This window comes from Cervus canadensis, chromosome 24 (genome assembly GCF_019320065.1).
Source record: "Cervus canadensis isolate Bull #8, Minnesota chromosome 24, ASM1932006v1, whole genome shotgun sequence".
NCBI classification, from domain to species: Eukaryota; Metazoa; Chordata; class Mammalia; order Artiodactyla; family Cervidae; genus Cervus; species Cervus canadensis.
Window position 1 is genome coordinate 39,116,177 of NC_057409.1, and position 23,278 is coordinate 39,139,454.

The 23,278-nt window shown below is 40.1% G+C and overlaps 1 protein-coding gene across 1 annotated transcript; it reads right to left on the minus strand.

The window, feature by feature from the left end:
- Positions 1–4,682: 4,682 nt before the first annotated feature.
- FASTKD2 (FAST kinase domains 2) lies at positions 4,683–23,176 on the minus strand. Its single transcript, XM_043445529.1, has 12 exons — positions 23,034–23,176; positions 21,226–22,046; positions 18,019–18,122; positions 17,024–17,132; positions 16,608–16,731; positions 16,221–16,360; positions 14,953–15,125; positions 9,994–10,157; positions 8,118–8,330; positions 7,622–7,706; positions 5,822–5,936; positions 4,683–4,886 (listed from the first exon to the last, which is right to left on the minus strand). The coding sequence occupies exons 2-12, from the start codon at positions 21,943–21,945 to the stop codon at positions 4,767–4,769; spliced, it is 2,067 nt and encodes a 688-aa protein (XP_043301464.1). The 5' UTR covers positions 21,946–22,046; positions 23,034–23,176; the 3' UTR covers positions 4,683–4,766.
- Positions 23,177–23,278: the final 102 nt, after the last annotated feature.

Sequence of the window (23,278 nt, forward strand, 5' to 3'; positions counted from 1 at the left end):
TCCCACTTAGTGCTAAAAGAACTGCCATTCCCTGTGTGCACCACGACCTAAAAAAGATAAACCACGGAATAGGGTAGAAGGAACCAATGTGCAAAACAGGCTGCCCTGTCACATACACAAGGTTTCACAGGAAACACAAGAAAAGTATTTACTTGCAACATTAACATTCTAAGGATACTGCTCCTGGCTCCACTCCCTTTTAAAATTCAGATGTCAGAATTAACACATGTACCACCATCAATATTGTTCCATCTCAAAAAACCTGGGAGAAATAATTTTCAGATCATATATGGTCTCCCTTTGCTGCCAAATCTTGTTCATCCTCCTCTATTTAGCTGAGTACAGCTCTGAAAACCCAACCCAGTGACCCCTTCCTGCCCCACCCCCAACTTCCTCTTATCTTCTGCTTTGGACCTTGTCATACATCAGTTTATCTTTCAACATATAATAATGGCATCTTATGAGCAACTTGAGAGGTTCTCTATTTTCATCTCTTCATATCCCCCACAGTTCTGGGTATATATTAAGCTCTTACTGGTTACCACTAATAGCCAAAATGCTGTTTGGGAAATCAAACATTAGAAATGGATTAAGATCAGTTAATATGTGGCTCAGATAGTAAAGAATCTGTGGGAGACCCAAGTTGGATCCCTGGGTTGGGAAGATCCCCTGGAGAAGGGAATACTACCCATTTCAGTATTCTTGCCTGGAGAATTCCATGGACAGAGGACCCTGGCAGGCTACAGTCCATGGGGTTGCAAAGAGTTGGACACAACTGAGAAATTAACACTTTCACTTTCTTTTCACTTTTAATCATTTTACTTTCTATTTTAAGTATAATACATATTCATTCTTGAAATACAAAAAATAAATCATAAAGGATTGAAATTACTCAATTCTACTATTCAGAAATACCACTTTCTACATTTTTATACACCTCTTGCCATTATTTAAAACAAAATTTGGGAAAAAAACAGGAAAACAAAATTTGAATCCTCTACATATAGAATCAAGTGTTTGTTTTCCCATTTAATGGAAGTGTAAAGTTTTCTCCACATCATTAAATTATGGTATATCTAGATATTTTACAAATATTAAAATGATGTCTTAGAACAGCGCTTCCCGCATTTTCATGAGCATACAAATCACTTGGGATATTGTAAAAATACAGGTTCCGGTTCAGTAGGTCTGAGATGGGTTCCAAGAGTCTGCATTCCTAACAACCTCCCAGAAGATGCTGATCCTGCTAATCTGTGGACCACATTCTGAGTAGCAAGGGCTTAGAAGATATATATTCCATTAATGAGGAACGCTTAAGTACTTCCCGGTGTTAGGCTATATGCAGTAAAATATGAAATCAATGGAGTGGTAAGAATCCTTACATACAGTGTGGGAATAATACAAATATTTATCATGTGTATACTAAGGGTGCGTAAGTCACAAAGACAATTAAAAATCTAACTCCTAGTCCATGTCAATAGGTATCAATGGTTTCAAGACAATAGAGCATTCCATGGTGGTGGAAAGCCCGTCACTGGTTTCCAGGGAACAAAAGGAAAGGCAAAAAGGGAGGAAACTTTCGGGGATGGTGGCTGTTCACTACCTTGATTGTGGTGGCATTTTCATGGATATTTTATATATATGTGAAATCTGTTAAAACAACAGATTGGGCACTTTAAATATATGCAGTTTGCTGTTTGTCAATTATACTTCCATAAAGCTATTTTTTAAAGTACAGGGGGAAAAGTCACAAAATGCATTCCAGAAAGATTGTATTAATTTACATTCAACCAGCAGCATACGCAAGTGCCTGCCTCATTACCTGTCACCACTATGATTCTTAAAGGAAAAAAAAACACACGGTGCTAATTTAGAAAGGCAAAACCTCTCATTTGTTTGAATGTGTATGTCTCTGATTACGAACAGACTGAAATTTTTTGATGTTGATCAGCTCCTCACTCGTTTTTCTTTTGTAATGTGTATCTTATCAAACTATAGGAGCTCTTTACTTAAATATGTATCATAAATATATCACCCATTATTTTTCTCTTGACTAGATGTTTACATTTGTGTGACGCAACACAAATGGACATATTAAAAAAGTTTAAGAATCAAAAAATAAAAACAAAAGCCAATCCTAACACTGCTCAAAACACAACCAAAAAAAAGGTCAGTCAGGACTCAAAATTAAACATTAAAAAAAAAATCAGTCTTTTACATCTATTACAGCCTTCCTTCACAAGGTGGCTGACTTATTAGCATAAGACTGCATCAGAAGCAAGCCATATACATAAATGTATCCAACTTTATATCTTTCATATTCACTCTTTCAGTTGGTTAATAAAGTAGATTACTTTATCCTCTTTAGAGTTTGGAACTAAAATATTAACATATTTTGTGATTTAATCAGGAAGAGTCAGGATTTAGATTTATAAACTCCCATCTTTTATTTATTGATCCTAATTGTGTGAGAAATGGGCCCATGAAATCAGACGAGTTAAGTGGTTTTCGTTTTCAATCAACTGAATAAATACCAGAAAAGGAAAATATTTATATATTTTCCTGGAGTGGAGAGTAAATCTTAATCCTGAGAAGACGTATGTACTATTAAATTATAAGATTTTTTTAGACTATACAGCAATGAAGAATGCTAATACTAGTAGTAACAGTCAAAGAGGAATGCTGGCTCCTCCAAAGAATCCATAAATTTGTCCAATCCTTTGAAAATGAGTCATAATTAGCCATTAGAAAAAACTTACATATGTATTTACTATTTCAAGAATGAAAATGTTAGTTCCCTAATAAGAGTATTTTCAACTCTTGTTCTGAAGCTTGTAAGATTAAATCATTTGGTCAAGTACATAAAACTAGACGATGTCCAATCTGGAATAAAAGTCCAGATTTGCTGATACACAAGCTGCAGAGCAGCAGAAAAGGAAATAACGTGGAAATCAATGATGTGGCTGAAACTCCAGAAAAATCAAATTCTTGAACCTTTACTTCCTCATCCATAAAATGAGGGAGGTGGATTAAATGATTGATGTATTTCCTTTCAGCTCTAACCTTTTCTAAATGCAGGGAGGATAAGCTGATAAAACCTGTGACAGATGCAGTCATATTGCTAGAGGCTTTTTATTGCCAACTTGGGGTTTCTCAACTACTTTTCTTGTAAGTCCATATGAGCTCAGGTTCACATTCCAGCCCTATCCTATTTATATAGCCTTTATAAATAATTTATCCTCTTATTAGATAAGAGGAAATAAGGGTCCCAAGGAAATGGCAACCCACTCCAGTACTATTGCCTGGAAAATCCCATGGACGGAGGAGCCTGGTAGGCTACACCCCATGGGGTCGCAAAGAGTCGGACACAACTGAGCGACTTCACATGTCAAGCAGTTAAGATAATGAAGAAATATACCCAAATACTTAGCAGTGCCCGGCAGAGAGTAAGATGTTCAGTAATTGCACGTCTGTGTATTTGGAGTATCTCAGTCCATCCCAGCTGACATTAACAGAATGCCATAGACTAAGTAGCTTATAAACAACAGAAATGTATTTCTCACAAATAACTGTGGGAGAGGTTTGGAAGTCCAAGATCAAGGCTTTGGCAGATTCTGTGTCTGGTGAGGGCCCCTTTCCTGGTTCACAGATGGTCATCTTCTCACTGACTTCACAAGGAAAAGTGATAGGGAGCTCTCTGAGGCCTCTTTCAGAAGAGAACTAATTCAATTCATGAGACCTCCACCCTCATGATCTAGCCATCTCCCAAAGCTCTACCTCCAAATACTATCACACTGGGGGTTAGGTTTCAATAAATGAATTTCAGGGATGGTGAGAGGGTGGGGCCTCACCACACACTCACCTCACATTCAGGCTTTTGCATGGGGGTAAAATAATACCAACATACACATGGTAAAACCTGCTATATCAAGCAAGTCAAACCTGCTATATCAGCAAGTCAAATATTAGACAGACAGGCATATGACAAACGTGAACAAGTATTTCCACAAAAGAATTACACACATAACTGAAAAATAGCCCCCAAGTCTGGCTCACAAGAGTTCAGCTATATATATTTAAGACTTTGTGAAATGGTGAAAGCAGTGGGGAAGAGGGAGAAAGGAATGACCTCAAAAAAGAGGCAACCCACAGCCTATCAATCTTAAGGAATTTGGACTCCTTGCCATCTCTGTGTTATCTCATCTCTGTTTCTCTTAGTTTGGTCCACAAACTACTTCCACCTAGAATGCTTGTTACAACTGCAGATGCCCGATACTCACTCATTTTTAACAAGCCACCTCCTTAATTTTTATACATTTTTAACTTGAGAACCTAGTCCAATTGCTTTGTGGCCAGTGCTTGAAAATGCTGTCCACAACTGAGTCCTAAAACAGCTTAGACTCCAAGCTGAGGACTGCCCACACCAAACTACCTGCAACCCATCACAGCCAAGAAATCAGTTTCTAATGCATCAAAGCTAATGAGAAACAGTAAAATCTACAGCTCATGAATCTGTAGGGTATTTGCGTACTGGAAAGAATAGGTACTACTGCAAAGATGACCCTTCTGGAATTTTCTCAGCATATTCTAAAGTGCCAGTAACAACATTTCTTTCATTCTTAACACTAATTTTAACAGTGAACTGAAATAACACTTTGTATTATGGTGAGCAGTCACGTAAATTACATCAACAACTGAATTATAGTCTTTATTAAAGTTATTTTTACAAATTCAGGTCTCAAAACATTAAAAGGTTGCTTTTTACTTTAACATGTGCTTTGCAAATGTGTATCAGCAGCAGACAGTGCTTTGGGTGAATAGATTTTAGTCTTCAAAAACGCGACTGCATCCTTCATCTGTAGTTTTTCCACCTCCCAATTATTGACCTTACCAAAGAAAGAGGAAAATAATCAGTTTGCAAGAAGATGATGACATATAAAATAAAAGCTAGTTTTGACACCCAAGGATATTAAAATAACATCAAGCCAACCACTTACAATTTATGCACATTTTAAAAAGTTTAGTTATGACTATATATACTAGGGTTGAAGAAAGCTCTCACAGTGAAAATTACAAAAAACTTTAAAGGTCCTCTAAAGGGTGCAAACATTTCTTTTTTGGGATAATCTTCCTTAGAATATACATAATAGCCAAAATGGAAAAAAAAAGTCTTACAGATTAGCTCATTAGAGAAATGGGCCATCTTAACCTTGATGATCCAGGCATGATCCAGTTTTAGATACTAAAGTATCATAATGAAGATTCAAATGTTTACATTTCACATTATATGCAGGACCAAATGACTGGCATTTAGATCGATCCTAACATTAATATAAATTTATTTGTATGGTCCTCACTCCATACAGATACCTTGAGGCTGCTCAAGTTGTAGTGTTCAGAATCAAATGAAGCACAAAGAGGGAAGAATATCCGCTTACAACCCTCCAGCATTTTCTAGTGAGAAATATCCTTAATGGCCTCACACTGACCCATGAAAACAAAGCTTTAATCAACATCTTTTCTTCTCCTATTTAAGATAACCTAGAAACTGAATATGGTTTCATGTTCTTAAAAAGGAAAACATATTATTTACATTTTTCCACTTAACAAAAAAGATTAAATTATCAAACCCCTAGTAATCAACTGAGCAGGAACCAAATCATGTACCAGAAATGTTCTTTTTCAAAGAAAACAATAAGCAAAACACTTATTCCAATACTGCTGGCAGTTCCTCTAGTCCTAGTAACCAACTTCAACCATAACATTCCTGGCAAAATGAGCATCAGTAATTGAAGATGATTTCATTTGCAGTTTTTCTTACCACGATTACATGAAAACCCATTATTTTCAAATGCCGCATTTTCATAGCAAGGTATCCTTTGGGGTGGGTTGAATCCAAACAGTAAGCAGATTTAGGAACACAGAGTACAGCTACTCTGAAAACACAAATACAAACTAGTTACTAATGAGGTGACTGGGCACAACCCTGCTGTATGCTTGTTCTTTGGAGATTTCAAAGCTGAGCCGCCACTGACCACATTCCTCACCGTTCCCTCCTGTGCTAGCCCTTCACTTCCTTATGACCTGGCTGTGCAGACATTCCAGTACGTGAAGGCCACTTAGGAACCAAAAGCTTATGAAGATGTTTTATACAAACAGTGTCTCTTAACCATCTTTAAGAAGGGCTACATTCATGAGAAAAATTTTCAGATATGAAAGCACCCATTTTAGGGCTTTCTTATACAGAGGTAACTTCTGATCTAAATATAATTATTTATGCCACTACAAGTACTGGTGTAGATAACACTAAATGGAAAATGCTCTGTTTGTACATATTGTCTCCCCAAGAGAGAAGCATTTAAAAACCAGGATGGGGAGACCAAAAACAAAGAAGAGATAGACAAGACTGTTGAAAAGATAATATCTGTATGTGTAAAAAACACTGAAGGTGAAATTTTTTTTCATTGTTCACAGCCTTTTTGAAAGATTAAGTTCATTGGGGGAAAAAGACATTTGTATCCTTACTGTCTCCTGTGATACTACTCTGGCTGTTATCTGAGATAAAGAGAAAGAAATTTTATATCTTTAAAGGAACACTGATTTCTCATTTCTTCTCAGTACTTTAGGCTGAGAGCTATTACATTATATTATTATGCCAGAACAGCTGAATTCCAGAAAAAGAAAAATGATCTTTCAATGAGGCCAGAGAGAAAGGCTTTTCTTAAGGGCAGGTAGGCACTACGTATAGGGAAGACAGTGGCTGAAAAGATGGCCAAGGGGCAATCTGGACGGATTTGGAAAGGAGCAAAAGCTACAGAGCTGCATGTGAGTGGGAAGTGATGGGCAGATAAAAGAGTCTGAATCCCTACAGACTTTTTTCTGTACCTCTCTCTATGTATTTATGTCCTACAAAGCAGTAGGGGATGTAAGCCGCCTGGGGCCGGGATCCATGCCTGACTCAGCTGTGTGCGCCCTGCAGGCCCTCGCAGAGCCATTCCACAAAGGCTGACTGAACAGGGGGTGTGGACACAGGGTGTGTGCAACACGACCTGACCCAGCTGCTTACAAGGCAGAACATGCTCCTGGGGAGCAGCATCAACTTATCCCAGAGACACCTTCTGTACTGTGGGAGTCGAGGCAACTACTTCTAACTAACCTCAATATGATGTGATCCATATACAATATACCTTAATTAAAAAACTAAAGTTTTTCTACCTTTTGAAAGGTTTGACTGGTAAAACAAAATATTTATACTGGGTATTTTATTTGGGTAGAAGTCTTAATTCTTTAGGTTCACTATTGCATTATCTCGTCAAAAATTCACACTGCGCTGATGGTTTCAATGATGTCAGTGTTGTTTGAGTGCACTCTTTAGCCTTAACTCCTGATTTTTAAAAACTGCCTGTTTCATTAAATGGATGGCCAACTCCAACCCACGGTCTTCAACCACAGAGCCTACATGTATACCCAAGGAGCAGACTAATGGATGAGAAGTCCCTAGGTGCATAACAAGCTCCACACAAATAGAAAGTCTCTGTATTGTTACTGCTATTTAATATGAAGTCTTTGAGAATTAAGATTTAAATACAGAGAGCTCAGCAAATGAGTGTGTGTAAACAACCTCTGAATATCTGTAGCAGTCACCACATCCACATCGGAAAATGGAAGCACTTGGCTCCGGTTATTATCCATTCTGATTTCAAAATCTGGAAGAAAAAAAAAAATTTGATACTAATTTTTCAAACATTGCTCAGTGAGTTTTTTTGTTTGAAAATTACTACTCCTCCTACCAATAATGGCAACGGCAACAGCGAAGCTGTGCTGGGCTCGCGTACGTGTGCCGGACACTAGTCTGGGTGTGACCTGTACGGTCTCACCTGCAGGTCACAGGAACCCTGTGAGGTGGGTAGTACCATGACTGCCATTTGACACATAAGGAAAGAGGCTGGCGAGTGCTGAGAGAGGCACTCGGAAGCCGGGGAGTGAACATCCACACCCAGCTAGAACAGCTCCAGGGCCAGTGCTGCCCCACACAAGCTGCCGCAGTAAACCCCTAACCTTTTGTCAGAAAAAAAAATATAAAGTCAAACAGAAGACACTCATATAAAGTCCCATACCGATAAAATAATTGTGCGGCAACCGTACACTTTGAGAGAAGCGTCCTTCTCCCAGAAGGTCACTCAGCGCTGCGGCAACCTTTGGCTGAGGATATGAGGGTGCAGGGGGCAACCGCGGCAGCGCCAAGTCCAGGTCCTTGTGACGAGGAGCGTCATCGAGCTTTAGACAAGCAGCCACAACATGCAGCCTGTGAGCATTCCTCTCCACGTCACCTAAAAAAAGTGTAGTTAAGAAAAATATTGTCACATTAAAGAAACTGCATTAATGTACCTATAATTCTGATTATTTGCTTCTTATCAGGAGGGATTTCTCTGTGCCCCCCAAGTTCCCAGTGTGTAGATCTGTGCCTGTACCTGATAAGGTTTTAAGGTTTAAAATACCTTTCAAGGTGCTTTAGCCTCACTCTTCACTGAACTGATGGGGAAATGCTCAAGAATGTTAAAACGAGCCTCCTGATTAAGGGCAAAGTTGGAACTAGAATTCAAGTCTCCTGGGCTCACGGCTGCTTCCCCTACATTAGACTGCTTGAAAAATCAGCACACAGTGTTCCTCTTCCACACTTCAACTCTGAAATTTCATTCCACTGTTTTTAAAAGGATTTCAAATAACCCTGTTTCCCAAATATGGGCTTCCCAGGTGGCGCAATGGTAAAGAATCCACCTGCCGATGCAGGAGACCCAAGAGATTTGGGTTCGATCCCTGAGTCGGGAAGATCCCCCAGAGCAGAATATAGCAACCCACTCCAGTATTCTTGCCTGGAGAATCCCATGGACAGAGGAGCCTGGCAGGCTACAGTCCATGGGGTCGCAAAGGAGTCAGACACGACGAAGCAAATGAACATGGGCATAAGCCTGATGCTGCTTTCCCCTTTTTTTTTTAAAGGAAGAAGAATATTTATTTATTTGGCTGTAACAGGTCTCAGTTGCCGCGTGTGGGATCTAGTTCCCTGACCAGGTATCAAGCCCAGGCCCCCTGCATTGGGGACGTGGAGTCTTAACCACTGAACCACCAGGGAAGTCCCTGCTTTTCTTTTTTTAATAGTAAAAACCAAAAGTAAACAGTTAATTTTGGTTCCAAGAGTAAATAAATTCATTATTTTGGTAACTATTTGGTTTTTAATCTAACGGCTGTGCCCTCATTACAGACCATGAGTGGCAAAGCTTTATAGCTGCAAAAGTTGACTTAATTTGGCTTCAAATGTGACATGTAAAAATTAGAAGTATAAACACCTCTGATAATGGCATAAAGAGCAACTTGAACATTTAGTCTTTGTATAGGTGCATAAAGTATAAATAAAGAAAAACAATGACGATGTGTTTCTTACTCCTGCCATCTATGTGCAGAGTCTGTCATTAAAGGAGGCTCCACAGGGATTTCCCTCAAAGCTCAGATTCTTTACCAGAATCCGCCTGCAATGCAGGAGACCCTGGTTTGATTTCTGAGTTGGGAAGATCCACTGGAGAAGGGATAGGCTACCCACTCCAGTATTCTTGGGCTTCCCTGGTAGCTCAGCTGGTAAAGCTGCAATGCGGGAGACCTGGGTTCGATCCCTGGGTCGGGAAGATCCCCTGGAGAAGAGGAAGGCTACCCACTCCAATATTCCATGGACAGAGGAGCCTGGAATTCCATGGACAGAGGAGCCATGTGTCCGTGAGGTCACAAAGAGTAGGACACAGCTGAGTGACTTTCACTTTACTTTACAGGTTTGCTGGTTTAAAGCATGGCCCTTTGACTTCACCATCTTTGTTCCCTTCATTAGGAGCACCTGCTCCAGAAGGTTTAGCTGATACCGCTGCAACCAAGCCCCTATTCAGAATCACCGGGAAGCCTGGCAGCACTGTCTTATTTCACTCACACTGCGCACTGACATCCTACCTGACGTCAGCAGATCTTCAATGACGTCCTTTTGAAGAAGCTGATTAATGAGGGCCAGGGGAAAATGGTTCATCCAGCAAAATGAACACACTGCATTTAACAGGTTTTCAGAAGATATGTGGTGAAGACTACCAGTCAGAGCACTGGCCATAACTTCTAGGAACCTAGAGGGGCAGAAAGGAAACTTGGCTTCCAAATATGAAGAGAAGACAAGATCATGATAGAGCTAGCGAGGTGTCACAGAACCAACGGCTTTCAGTGGATAAAACCATCAGGCCTGCGTTTGCACTAGGTCTTCACACATCTTTCAGGTCAGCTGACTCTCATAACAGACATATACACTCAATAAATGATAGCTGCCATGGTATGTCTTACATAGGGCAAATATTTATAGGCTTTAACTCATTTAATTCCCATTCAGACTCTATGAGATAGGTGTTATTATTGTCCTCATAATAAAAATGGGTAAATAGGCTCAGTAAGGTCGAGTAAGTCATCCAAGGGCACACAGCCAGGAAGCAGCAGGGACAGCCCTGAAATCCAAGGGTCCAGAGCCTTTTAACCACTGTGCTAGGCTTTTATCCTTGAGTAAATCTACAAGGCCTGGAATGCCACTACAGGTTTATAACCTATTAAAATTCTGTTGCTATTAATGCTCTGAGCTGAAAGAACCATAAGCCTAATCATACCACCTCAGCTAAGGTTATGCAGGATAACAAAGCAGGTGAGCAGAGATGAAGAGAAGGGAGATCAAGGTTAGTTGAGGCCATGGCCCAGTGTGACACTGCTAATAAAGGGCCCAGGCGCACTTTGAACCCAGGTCAGTTTGACTCTTAGGACCTAGATTATATTTCATTATACCAGAAAAAAAAAGTAGTGCATGCAAAGTACTGTGATAGTGTACAGGGAAGAATGTAGATAGGGTGGCTTTGGGGATAAGGGGAATTTCAGTAAGCAGAAAAGATGGCAAAAGCAAAGACCACTTGTAACTAAGCACAGAAACGGGCGCCCTGACAGTGTGTCCCGTTCACGCTGTGGCAAGTGACCAGTGAGGCACAGGCGGGGCCCACAGCAGGCCAGTGTGCCCGGGAGTGAGCCCCAAGGAACGGGGCATAAAGGGAAACGTCTGAGGCCGACTGGGAGAGCCCACGGGGGTTGGGGATGGGTGACGCGAAAGGCTGTGGCAGGTCCTAGAGACAACAGTGAGGAAAAGGCGAGACCGATGGGAGTCTGGAGGAGGCAGCCGGAAAGGGCTGCCCCGGAGCCCGAGGGGTCATCACCTCTCCCACTCCTTCTGCCGCACTTCATCTTCCGCAACAGCACAATCTGTGTCACTCCCCGCACGTGCTCCGCTGTTTCTTTCCCTCCTGACGTGAATATAGAGTCCTTTCTACACCGGATGCTCTTTCCATGGCTAACGCCTATGCATCCATCTTTTAAGATCTGCTCAGGTACCATCTCCTCTAGGGAGGACGCTTGACATCCACCCTGACCGTCTACTTCACCAGGCTAGCATTCCGGCACATTCCTCCTCTGTACCTAGGTAACCTGTATAGGTAACCTGTAACTCTGCTACTTCCATGTTCGTGCTGTATTTAATTGCCAACTGATGTCTACGTTACCCATTACACAGAATCTTCTGGCAAAACAGGCTTATGTCTTACTCACTTTTGTCTGAAGGACCTGAGCACCTGGTACACGTGTTCTGACTAAATGAACAAACACAATCAGAAGAGGGAGAGGAGAATGTTACTGGAAAAGGAGTCAAGAATAACATTGAGCTAAAAATTCACCACGTTGTAAACGTTGAACATGCACGGCTCTTTACATGCTGCTAACTCATACCTCAATAAAGAGGAGCAGGAGACGGCAACCCACTGCAGCACTCTTGCCTGGAGAGTCCCACAGACAGAGGAGCCCACGGGTCGTAAAGGGTCGGGCACGACTGAGCGCCCACACAAGCAGACAAAGCGGTTTAAAAAAACCCACTTGACATGGTACTTGACAAACGGTAAACAAACAAACAAACAGAAAACCACGAATGCGCTGGTTCCAGAATTACTGAAGCTGAAACCCTGTGGGAGCTCCAGTGACCATTCACAGCCTGGAGCCCAGGAGCGCACTAATGACCAGAAGTACAAGCCGGGATTATCTGCAGGGTGGCAAGCACAGATCCAAAAGAGAAGAAACCAAAGCACTGGAACCAAAGAGTTGAAATGTTAAATGTTTTCTTCCTGGGGCTTCAAACCCAGGAGAATATTCTAGATTTAACACATTCTCTTTACCAGAGGCCATAACATAAATAAAATGATTAAGGAACAGCGTGTGGATATACAAAGTGCTAAGTCAATAAATTTTCTACAACTCTCCTACCTAATCCATCTCTTCCAGTCAACTCACTTCCCAAATGCTTCACGTTACTGCTCCTAAAACCTCTGCCATTCCATCCTAGGAGGCCATCTTCCTTCCTCCTTCCTCCATAAAGCACTCATTTGGTACCTATCATATTGCCTTCCTCTCAATATACATGACTGCCTCCTCCTCTATCCTAAGAAGGATAGAGAACACAAACTTCTTTATTTATAGTCCGCAAAATACCAACTTCAGGCAACTGCACATTCACGGACATTCAGGAATTTCTTATCGATTAACCTCAATCTCTTAGCTACTCTTATCACCCCTACCTCTCCAAAGGAGAACTGCTGGGGTGGGAGTGGAGGACTAGACCGCCGCTCCTCAGTCTCAGCACGGCTGACAGTCTGGCCCGGGTGAGTCTTCGCTGCTGTGCTGTCTTATGCACAGTAGGACGCTGGCAGCATCCCCAGCCTGCACCCACCAGAGGCTGGACAATAACCCTCTCCCCCCACCTCCCCAACCACACAAAAACTAACGTCCCCAGGTATTGCCAAACGTCCCCTAGGAAGCAAAATCACTGCCAGCCAAGAACCAATGAGTCAGATGGAAGCAGAGCGGACAGACAAGTACCACATTCGTGACTCCCCCTCAGTATGACCTGTTCCCAGTTGTGTTCTGTCGAATTTCCTAACCTGTGCGTAGCTACTTAGGGTTCCCTTTGTTATCCATCCTCTAGTTCCAACATAACAATTTTACTAGACCAAATTACCTCCTGGGACACGTACAGTCAGCTGAAAAACTCCCTAACTACTTAGTGTTTGTTCTCTGAATTCTACGGCATCCATGGGGCTGTTTCTGGAGTTTTAACTACTACTCAGCTTAACAGGGCTACTTACTCCAGCATTCCTGCCTGCAGAATCCCATGGACAGAGGAGCCTGGTAGGCTGCAATCCATGAGGCCGAAAGAGTCGGACACGACTGAGCGACTAACAGTGTCACACTTTTCACTTTCACATCTTAAGAGTATTTGTCAAGAAGGGGCAGGAGGCGCATAGGAGCCAGCTTCATAATAAAACCAAGAGTGGGTAGTAGAGGAAGGCTGAATTTGGGGAGAATCTTTTCAACCTTTATTTTATGTTTATTCTGTGCCAGGCTTTGTGCTATGTTAGAAACACAGGCACCTGGGTCTGACGCTAGAAAGCTCTGCAGTTGTGGAGAGAGGTTTATTGACAAATAACTGCAGCTATGTGTCAAAGTTCCACCAGAGATTTACATAAGACACGACAAGCACAGGAGCTCTGATGGAGACATAAGGGAAAGCACAGGACACGTATAGGAAGTGAGTCCTTTTGGAACAATGGGGGGTTCAGTGGGCAGCTGCTTTTCTTGGCCCGACATTTCTTTGATCACCAAAGCCAAAGAAACGGGCATGTGACCCAAACTCGGTCAATCAGATTTTCTCTTCTGGAAATCTGGATCTTAAGAAAAAAAAACCACAGGGACAAAAAGCTGATAGAGCCAAGCTGGGCATGCATGCTCAGTTGCTCAGCCATGTCCAACTCTTTGCAACCCCATGAACTGTAGCTCTCCAGGCTCCTCTGTCCATGGGATTCTCCAGGCAAGAATACTAAAGCAGGTGGCCATTTCCTACTCCAGGGGATTTTCCCAACTCAGGAATCAAACCCGTGTCTCTTGCGTCTCCTGCATTGGCAGGTGGATTCTTAACCACTGCATAACCTGGGAGCCAAGCCACTTGGTGGCAAAGAAATGGCCTGAGAACCCTGCCACTGAGACCCTCAGAACTGCCACAGTTTATTCCGCCAAGGCCTCTGTGACCTATAATCTATTTTTTTTAATCTAATAATTACTGTGTGTCAGGCACTGCCTTAAGATTCTGACACAAGTTAACTCACTTAATCCTCATAACAACGATTATTAAATTGTCCAGTATGATTAGAAATAAGTCATTATTCATCCCTATTTTAACAAATGAAGAAATTGAGGTACAGGTAAGTAATTTGCCAAAGTTAAGTAGATAACGAATGGCAGAGCTAAGATTCAAACCTAAGCAAGATGTCTCCTGGGTCTGCACTTTTAATCACTCTTCTAACAAATGACATGTTATATACGTTTCTGGTTTTTAACGAACACTTAACTGATCTAGAGAATAAGGAAAGATGTTCTGGGTGGAAAGAAGAGGTCTGAAAGAGCCTGGGACGTCCAAGGAAATGCTGTGTTTATTAGTAGAAATGTATGATTGGAGTTAAAATGAAAAGAACAGAAAGCAGTAGTTTAGGACCAGATAAAGAGCTAGGGTCAAATGAACTATAAACCAGGGTGCTAAGGGAATAAGTTGGGCAAAAGTTTGAAACGAAGTCTCCTACACTGAATTATCAAATACACTGCAAAGAACACCACCAAAAAAGCAAAAGCAAAGCATGTATCTTTATCAAAGATAAAATTGCTTAACTTCATAAATAAAGAATATTATGTTTTATTTCTGGCCATGGATGGGTTTGCTTGTAAGAATTCATTGAGCTTTGTAATCTTTTATATAAATATGGTATGTGGCAATAGAAAAAATAAAATGGAACAAGTACATACTCGTGGGTCTGGCATTTGTAGAAGTGATTGAGAGAAGAATATACATTAAGAATACAGACAAGGCTTTTCACATTTAAGAAGCCAGATTCATCTGCTGCTTTCTTTATAAACAAGTCCATCAAACCAACAGGTCGAAAGCCAAAGTTTTCAAATAAAATGAGGAGAAAAAGAACCTAAGAAAAAAAAAGAATTGAGGGAAAACTTCTTAAGAATTACAGTATGTTATCAGCAATCTTTTCGATCTCAAACAGTTTAAATAGCAACAAAATTGTCCTGATTGAAAAATATTCCCTTAAAAGGAATAATTATCTTTTCCTTATAAAATATCAAGTTAATAACCAACCTCTTTTTATAAGCCGAGAAGCAGAGCACACAATGGTTCCCATTTCCAATGTCATTTAAAATAAATCCTTTCCTACATGCTTTTCATACAAAATCTCTGCAAACTACCTTTAAATATAGCTCTTCTGAAGTTTTTCAAAATGACCAAGTCAATTTCAAATTGCTCTCCTTTCCAAACCTAGACGCTTCCTATATTCTAACAGATAAAAGATAACTCAAAAATTTCTATGTTCAATATTAAATACTAGAAATGAGAATAGAGCTGAAAAATGATGATTAAAATAAATGTTCCACCTCACCTTTCATCTCCCTCTTTGTCCTTCTTACAATAAGGACTTCTCTTTCCAAAATCAATTTCCATAGTAAACACAATATTCACCTCAACCTCCAAAGTGAACTAAGCCAGTGATCTAACATGGTTACCTCTGCTTCACTATAAAAAGAAGTTTTTACCAGCTGCTTCATTTAGACGTTTTATTATTAACACAGGCCCTGAGCTTAAAGGCTCTTACCCTTGAAGAACCAAGCAAACTTTCCATAAATAGAAGACAGTAATGACATTTTATTCTTCAAAAAGCTTAAGCCTGTCACATTAGCTATCTTTATTATTCTAAATCTAACAAAGGAAGCATAGAAAGGCAGAAATAATCCTTAGTATCCAACCAAAGTAACATATAATATTTTGAAAAACAGACTTTGGCAATACTATTTTTGTTTCGGATAGAAAGACGATCAAGACGTTGAACAGTGTATTAATAGGTAACACTCAGAAATTGTAAGGAGCTAATTTTTCAAACCAATTTAGCATTGGAATATTTTGGAATCTAAACCACTTTAAAATGATAGAGAAGTATATTCACAAATAAATTAGTTAATACATTTCTTGAAAGTTTCTGAGACTTATTCTAAACTATTAACATACTTACTTTTTTCAGCTTCCAGATGTCAAAGGTTGTAGCCACATAATCCGCTATTCCTTTAAAAAGGTCTATATTAATATACTGGAGGTCCCTGCAAGACTGCAATATGTTGATCAATATTTTAAAAGGACACCCATGGATGTTACCTTTAAGAATGAGTTAGACAAACAAAAATTACCAAATGTTTTGACTGTAAGATTTAAGATACTATATACCCAGCACTTTTCTTTAGAAAAACAGCACTGTATTTTGTAAAAACAAAAAACAATAACTATAGGCAAAAATAAACTTTAGATCTAACCATATCTTCAGATATTTTTTCATATAACAGCAAACAAATATAGTTCAGAACAGATCAGATGCTACAGACCATGTAAGAAAAATTCCCCTTACTTGTGACTCTCTTACTGCACTCATTCAGAAGGATAACAGAACGGTGATTCATGGCGGCCAGTACCGCAAACATGTGCTGGCAATTCAAAACAGAAAATTGGTCTAATTCTTTCAAGGCTTTCATCTAAAGAAAAATAAACTTTAATTTATCATTTGTGGCAAAATAAATTAAAATCTTATATTTAAATAAAAAAGGATAAAGTTTGAGCAAAATGACTCAGACATATATAAATGTATGTAAATACATATACACATAAATATTTCTATTATTCCACTTAAGCAAAGTTATACCCAAAAGCACAACAATGTCTTCCTAATGAACTGACTTTAGGAGATGATAGCAAATCACAGGAAAAAAAAAATATATATATCTTTTTCAAATTTTATACAATAGTGAAAATTCAGAAAGTATTTACCTCCAATTTCCTTTTAAGACCAATCGGAGCATCTTTTCCAATACTTCTCATTACAGTTTGTAATGTGAAGACATGTTTTATTTTCCAAACTTGCTCATCAACTAGCATCCTGTCATCAAACACAACAAATACCACAGTCTTAGGATCTTAAAACCAGAAGAGAAATCTTAAAAGTCATTTGGTCCAGTTCCTACTTATAGGCAAGGAATATGAAGCCCAAAGAAATGAAATATCTGCCCACGAGAGTGTAAACAGCTAATGAAAGCTCCAGGACCCGACTGGCATTCTTTTCTCTCACATTATTTTGCTATCTTCGTGCATAAACAAATACCAGGAGATTATATTAAGACATCCCAATGCAAAGTCAATGAAAATGGGAATTAAAAATTATTCTCATAAACCTATGACGTAAGATTAGGTGCGTCAATTTTACAAAAACTCAACCTCCTTTTCAAGCTGGGCTACTGTCACGTGACCTCCACATAGTACCCAAATAACCATTATGAACTGAGCATGTATCAGTTCTCCCCCAGCCCTTGTCAATACTATGTTTTAAGATAATTTTAATGTTATCCATACTTTTTTCATAGTGAATCCTGAAAGAAGCATTATTTCTAGCTTCACCTGTTCCAAAGTCAGGACTTTAATAAGCTATAAAGACCAGCTTCCATCATAGGTCAGTTGGTAAAGAATCTGCCTACAATGCAGGAGACCTGGGTTCGATTCCCAGGTCAGGAACATCCCCTGGAGAAGGAAATGGCAACCCATTCCAGTATTCTTGCCTGGAGAATCCCATGGATGGAGGAGCCTGGCAGGCTACAGTCCACGGGGTCGCAAAGAGTCGGACACGACTTAGCAACCAAACTGCCACCACCACCAACAAAGTCTTTCATGCCCCCACTTAAAAAAAAAAAGGTCAACTTTCATCTTGGTTTTTGATTTGAGATAAGAGAAAAAGAGAAAGCCATTTGAAGAAAGTGTAAGAGAGTTCTCACCGCATTCCTGCCAGAAGAACATCCACATTCTTGCATGGCTCCATTGTGTTTAAGATAGTTGACAAAACTGAAAGACATTTCTCATCACATTCATTGATACGTTCCTATTGAAATGTAATCACAAAAACACGATAGGTAATGAATTCATAGTAGATGACCTCACCCAAGCAAAACCACTGAACTGATGCTTTCAACTAAAGGATTAAGTATCAAACCAATTATTCACAGTCAGTCCACAATAAAAAGCAACTTTGGAAAACCAGAAGTTATAAGTAAGTGAACTTTTCAAATAATTGTACACATTCTTTTTGTATCAACAATTTCTTTACACTTTCAATTACCACTGAAAATGATTTGACATTGATTATATTCCTCCACTTCTGAAATAACTTTCATCAAGCATTATTTTTACCCCTTCTTGAGACTGAAGGCCATCATGGTGATGAGTGCAATAATAAGCTATAGGACAGTTTTCCCACCCCTAATGAATCTTACATTGCTGTGCTTACAATTTCCCTATATTCTTTCCTGAGTACCAAACTGCAACCTCAGTTGTGAACTTTCTAATTCACATCTGCTGTCACATTTTACCACCACTATCTGGATCTCAAGAGTAACCCAGGCTCCCTGGATCCTTCTTTCAAACCCTTTGAATCAGGGTATTAATTTAGTTCCAGAAATGACCTAATTTAGAAAGTGAACAGTAATAGCACAGCTCACCTAGTGCTTGACAATTTAATCACAACTAGTCTATACACCTAACAAAAGTACTTGTAATCACACCTGAAAGATGTATGCTCTTTTGCTAAAATTACATGACCAACAAGCCACAAAGCCTCAAGTCAGAACCAGATAATGAGAAGAAATGGATACTGCTGGAAGGAAAAAAAGGTCTCATTCCCACGAGAGGGTTTCCATTATAGCATTCCATCAATATCTCCTGTAAAAGAAAAGACCACCTGGCTGTTGGAAGGGCAAGATTCACTGACGATGTAGTTCATACCTAGCTAAAAGGTCTCTGCAACTTTCCCATGTTAGTGAGATACAATTATATGTACCGATAATCTGACCCCAAATACCCACTGTTCATATCTCTCCAATGCAGATACTATGATGATGGGAATACCTGTCCAAAATTCATTTAGAGAATCACTGACCAGGTAAAGTGACTTACTACAATTACTTTTAAGTAACTATATAGGGAACAGAGTCTACCAAAAAACACAGATATTCTGCAGTTTAAACAAACACACACAATACAAATTAGTTACTGGTTGAAAACATATGGAAATCACAGTAATGTTAAAGTTAAAAACTCTCAAAGATCTATAAACTCAATCCTTGAATTCTATAGTAAGATAAGATACATGTCAGATTATCCTCAGGAAATTCCTATCTTTAAAAAAAATTATTTAATTATGATCATTGAGTTTCGAAGTCTGAAGAGCCCACTCTTAAGAGGTAAACAATTACTTAAAGGAACTATTCTTTCCCTTGGCCAACCTGGTGTCATTTCAGTGACATCGAAGAGGACACTGACTCCTTTGTCTGAAACTAAAAGTGGTTTCCCCATCCAATTTCATTCTTTTTCCAATATATTTTCCACTCAGAGTGATCTAAATACTAACTGGAGCAGCTTGACCTTTGCTTAAAATACTTCAGTGGATCCCCACTGCCTATACCATAAAGGCAAACTCCTTAGCCAAGCATAAAAGGCTCTCTCTGATTCAACCTCTTTTTCTCCCCAACCTCATGCCTTGTCATGACACCAACCCCTCCTCCTTGACAACCACAGGCACAATTTCCTACCAATTCCCTCAAACTCATAACCCCAATAATCTGTACTTCCAGCCACAGTGAACTACTTTCAGCTCCCCAAACTTTTCTCCAGGATTTGAACATACAGTCTTCTCTACTTGAAACACCATCTCTTGCACCCAGCCTAGACATCATCTCCTACTGGGCTTGAATTTTAGCTCTACTATGACAAGGTGTTTGTTCATTAAACCAGCAAATATTTATCAAATACCTACAAATGGTGACATTAACAAATATGTGGCCTTGGGCAAGCTATATAACCTCTCTAAGCCTAAATTTCCTAATAAGGAAGAAGAAAGTAACAATAACTACTTTTACAAGCTACATTGAGAATTATGTGAGACAATCCTCCTTTCAAACTCTGTACATATCACTGCTTCAAACAGTAATCTTGTATCCTTCTCCCCCCACCCCCACCATCACCTCTTCCCATCATGAAGGCATTCTCCCAAATAGGCTTGAAGCCCCTGGTTACACACTGTGTATATTTTTCTTTCATTGCACTAAAAGCTCTATGTGGCCCTTATTTTGTAATTGTATTTCCAATGATCAATGCTACAATATCATAGTGCCTACAATGTTGTAAATGTATGAATGAATATTGGTTATTTTTGTAATTGGAGGGATTGGGGGCAGGAGGAGAAGGGGACAACAGAGGATGAGATGGCTGGATGGCATCACCGACTCGATGGATGTTTGAGTAAACTCCGGGAGTTGGTGATGGACAGGGAGGCCTGGCATGCTGCAGTTCACGGGGTCGCAAAGAGTTGGACACGACTGAGCGACTGAACTGAACTGAACAAAGTATCTGTTATCCCCGCTACAAGGGCAGGAATTATGTTTTCCATATCTTTACATCCCTAGTAACAAGTGTAATAATTAATCCACAGTTGACAGCCAATGAACATTTACTGCATGAATAAATTCAGTAGTTGTGACTTTAGCCAAGTTGCTTAACATAACCAAATCTCTTTCTTCATCTGCTAGAGTAACACCAACCTCACAGGGCTATTATGAAGATTAAACAGGACAACACAAGTAAAAGGTACAGGTAGTCAATAAATACTAGCTCCCTTCCCTTCCCTTCTCTCCTCCTTTCAACTACACAACCTGTTCTTGTATATTTTGTATCTCTTCCCACTTTAGCTTATTCACTATTACTCAACTCCGGAGAGGAAAAATTGGGCAAGTGTTCATAAACTTCTAAAGCAAAAGGAAGATCTTGCTAACTTAAGGTGTCTAAACCATAGAATATTAGTATCTATGCAGAAACAAATGTAAACTACCATTCCAACGATAAGTTTCATTCAAGGAGGCTATATGTCTACTTCCTATCATTCTTTCAAGATTTGCTAAACCGAGTTTATTTACACCTCCTTTTGATTTTACCTGGACCACCCTCAGCAAAGTCTGTACGAGCAGTGTGTTCTGAGGAATCCCAAGCTTCACTATAGCATGAAGACTAAACAGCAGGTTGTCAAAATACATGATCTTGGCTTCTCTCATAACTTGTTCACACAGCTGGCTAAACGCAGGGTGGTTAAACATCAATTGTTTTTCAAAGCGCTTCTGGTCCTCGGACATCCGTTTGGCAACTGTCCACATGGCTGAGAAATAGTTACTACTAGGAAATGTAGGTGCTTTTGAAAATATGTCTAACACATCACTCAGGGAATTACACTCCTGAGACAGTTTTCTACTGTTGATCAGGGTTGGTTTTCTTCTCTTGGTGAGAACATCTTCCTCAGAGGCCTCCTGATGAAAGCTTTTCTTCAGTTCATTATCAGAGGCAAGAAAGTGTTTTGAATCCAAGGACAGTCTTCTAGGACAAAGTAGTTTGTCAACTGTAAAGACTGTTACTGTGCTTATGCCCTTTGTTTGACAGCCATCACCTCCTGATTTAAAAATTAAAGCATCCTGAAAGAGATATCTAATAGATGATTGCATTTTATTATCAAAGGTATTTAAGAGGTTTCTTCGGTTCCAGTTTGAATAAGCAATATTTGGTCTGCAAAAAGCCAAAGGATACAGTCTCACAGTTCTGCCTGTTGGAACTAAAGTACTGAGTTGTCTGAGGTTCCATAAAAAGGAACCTGTTCTGTTATTCATCTTCTAGTTACTGAAATACTTTCAAAAGACTTTAAAGTTATCAAGATGACACACACGTCGCTTCTACGTATGGAAAAAAACTCATGCCTGCCGTCGTTTTCCTGCAGGGGAAGGGGTTATAAGAGAAATAAAAATTAGAGTAAAATTTCTACTTAAAAATATAAAATCCATTTAACAGAGACTAAAGTGGGGACCTAGGGAGACATTAAGATTTACCTTAGAAGGGTACCAAATACGGGCTTATTCCACTTCTACTGCAATGTGTATACACAGTCTTAAAGGAGCAAGGTTACTTTGCAAGTAGTGTATGCATAAATAAGGCTTTAAAAAAAGAAGAAGTGGATCTCTAACGGGAAAGTTTTCATATAAAGCTTTCTTTGCAGTAAGAGATTTTACAGAGATTTCGGCAATAAAAATTAAGGGGTTAACCTTGATGGATACTTTTCAACCCGAGGATTTGGTATTGGAGAAGACTCTTGAGAGTCCCTTGGACTGCAAGGAGATCCACCCAGTCCATCCTAAAGGAGATCAGTCCTGGGCGTTCATTGGAAGGACTGATGCTGAAGCTCCAATACTTTGGCCACCTCATGCCAAGAGTTGACTCATTGGAAAAGACCCTGATGCTGGGAGGGATTGGGGGCAGGAGAAGGGGACGACAGAGGATGAGATGGCTGGATGGCATCACCGACTCGATGGACATGAGTTTGAGAGAACTCCGGGAATTGGTGATGGACAAGGAGGCCTGGCGTGCTGCGATTCATGGGGTCGCAAAGAGTCGGACACGACTGAGCGACTGAACTGAACTGAAACACGAACTGTTAAAATATGGACTTGGACAAGCAGAACGGTTCAGGGGAGGAAGCCGCAAACTAAAGTGATGCTTGCACGTGATGCCTGAGTTTGGGATAGAGATGCAACCAGTCTCACCAGGTCTCAGAACCGGTGTGGTAAGTCCGTGCTTCCGGAGCCGGACCTTTTAGTATGAACCCACCTCCCTCAACTTACTTCCCGGGCAACTTTCTCCGAAAGGCAAGAAGTCTAAAGCGTAGTACAAGCAACTGTTCCGCTTAAGTTCGTCCTCCACTCACCTTAGAGTAGAAGCCTGTGATTGTAGATAGGCGCAGCCATGACAGTTTGCTCGCGAGCTGAGCCTATCGCGAGATTTTACGGATCCTTCATAGGTCAAAAAGGGTGTGTTCGCGGACGGTTGGAAATATTTAGAGTGAAGAAAGCCTAACGAAAACAATGACTACTTTTTCTTAGCTGCAGGCAACAGGCACAACGGAGACCACAGAGGTTTTAATAGCAATGTATAACTCTGTACCCCAGCATC

Coding starts and splice junctions, on each gene's coding strand:
- FASTKD2 (XM_043445529.1), bottom strand. CDS start 21,945: ATGAATAACAGAACAGGTTCCTTTTTATGGAACCTCAGACAACTCAGT. Junction 16,732..17,023: donor GTCTTAAAAGGAAATTGGAG/GTAAATACTTTC, acceptor ATTTTTCTTTAG/ATGAAAGCCTTGAAAGAATT. Junction 7,707..8,117: donor GCCGCACAATTATTTTATCG/GTATGGGACTTT, acceptor TTTTTCTTCCAG/ATTTTGAAATCAGAATGGAT.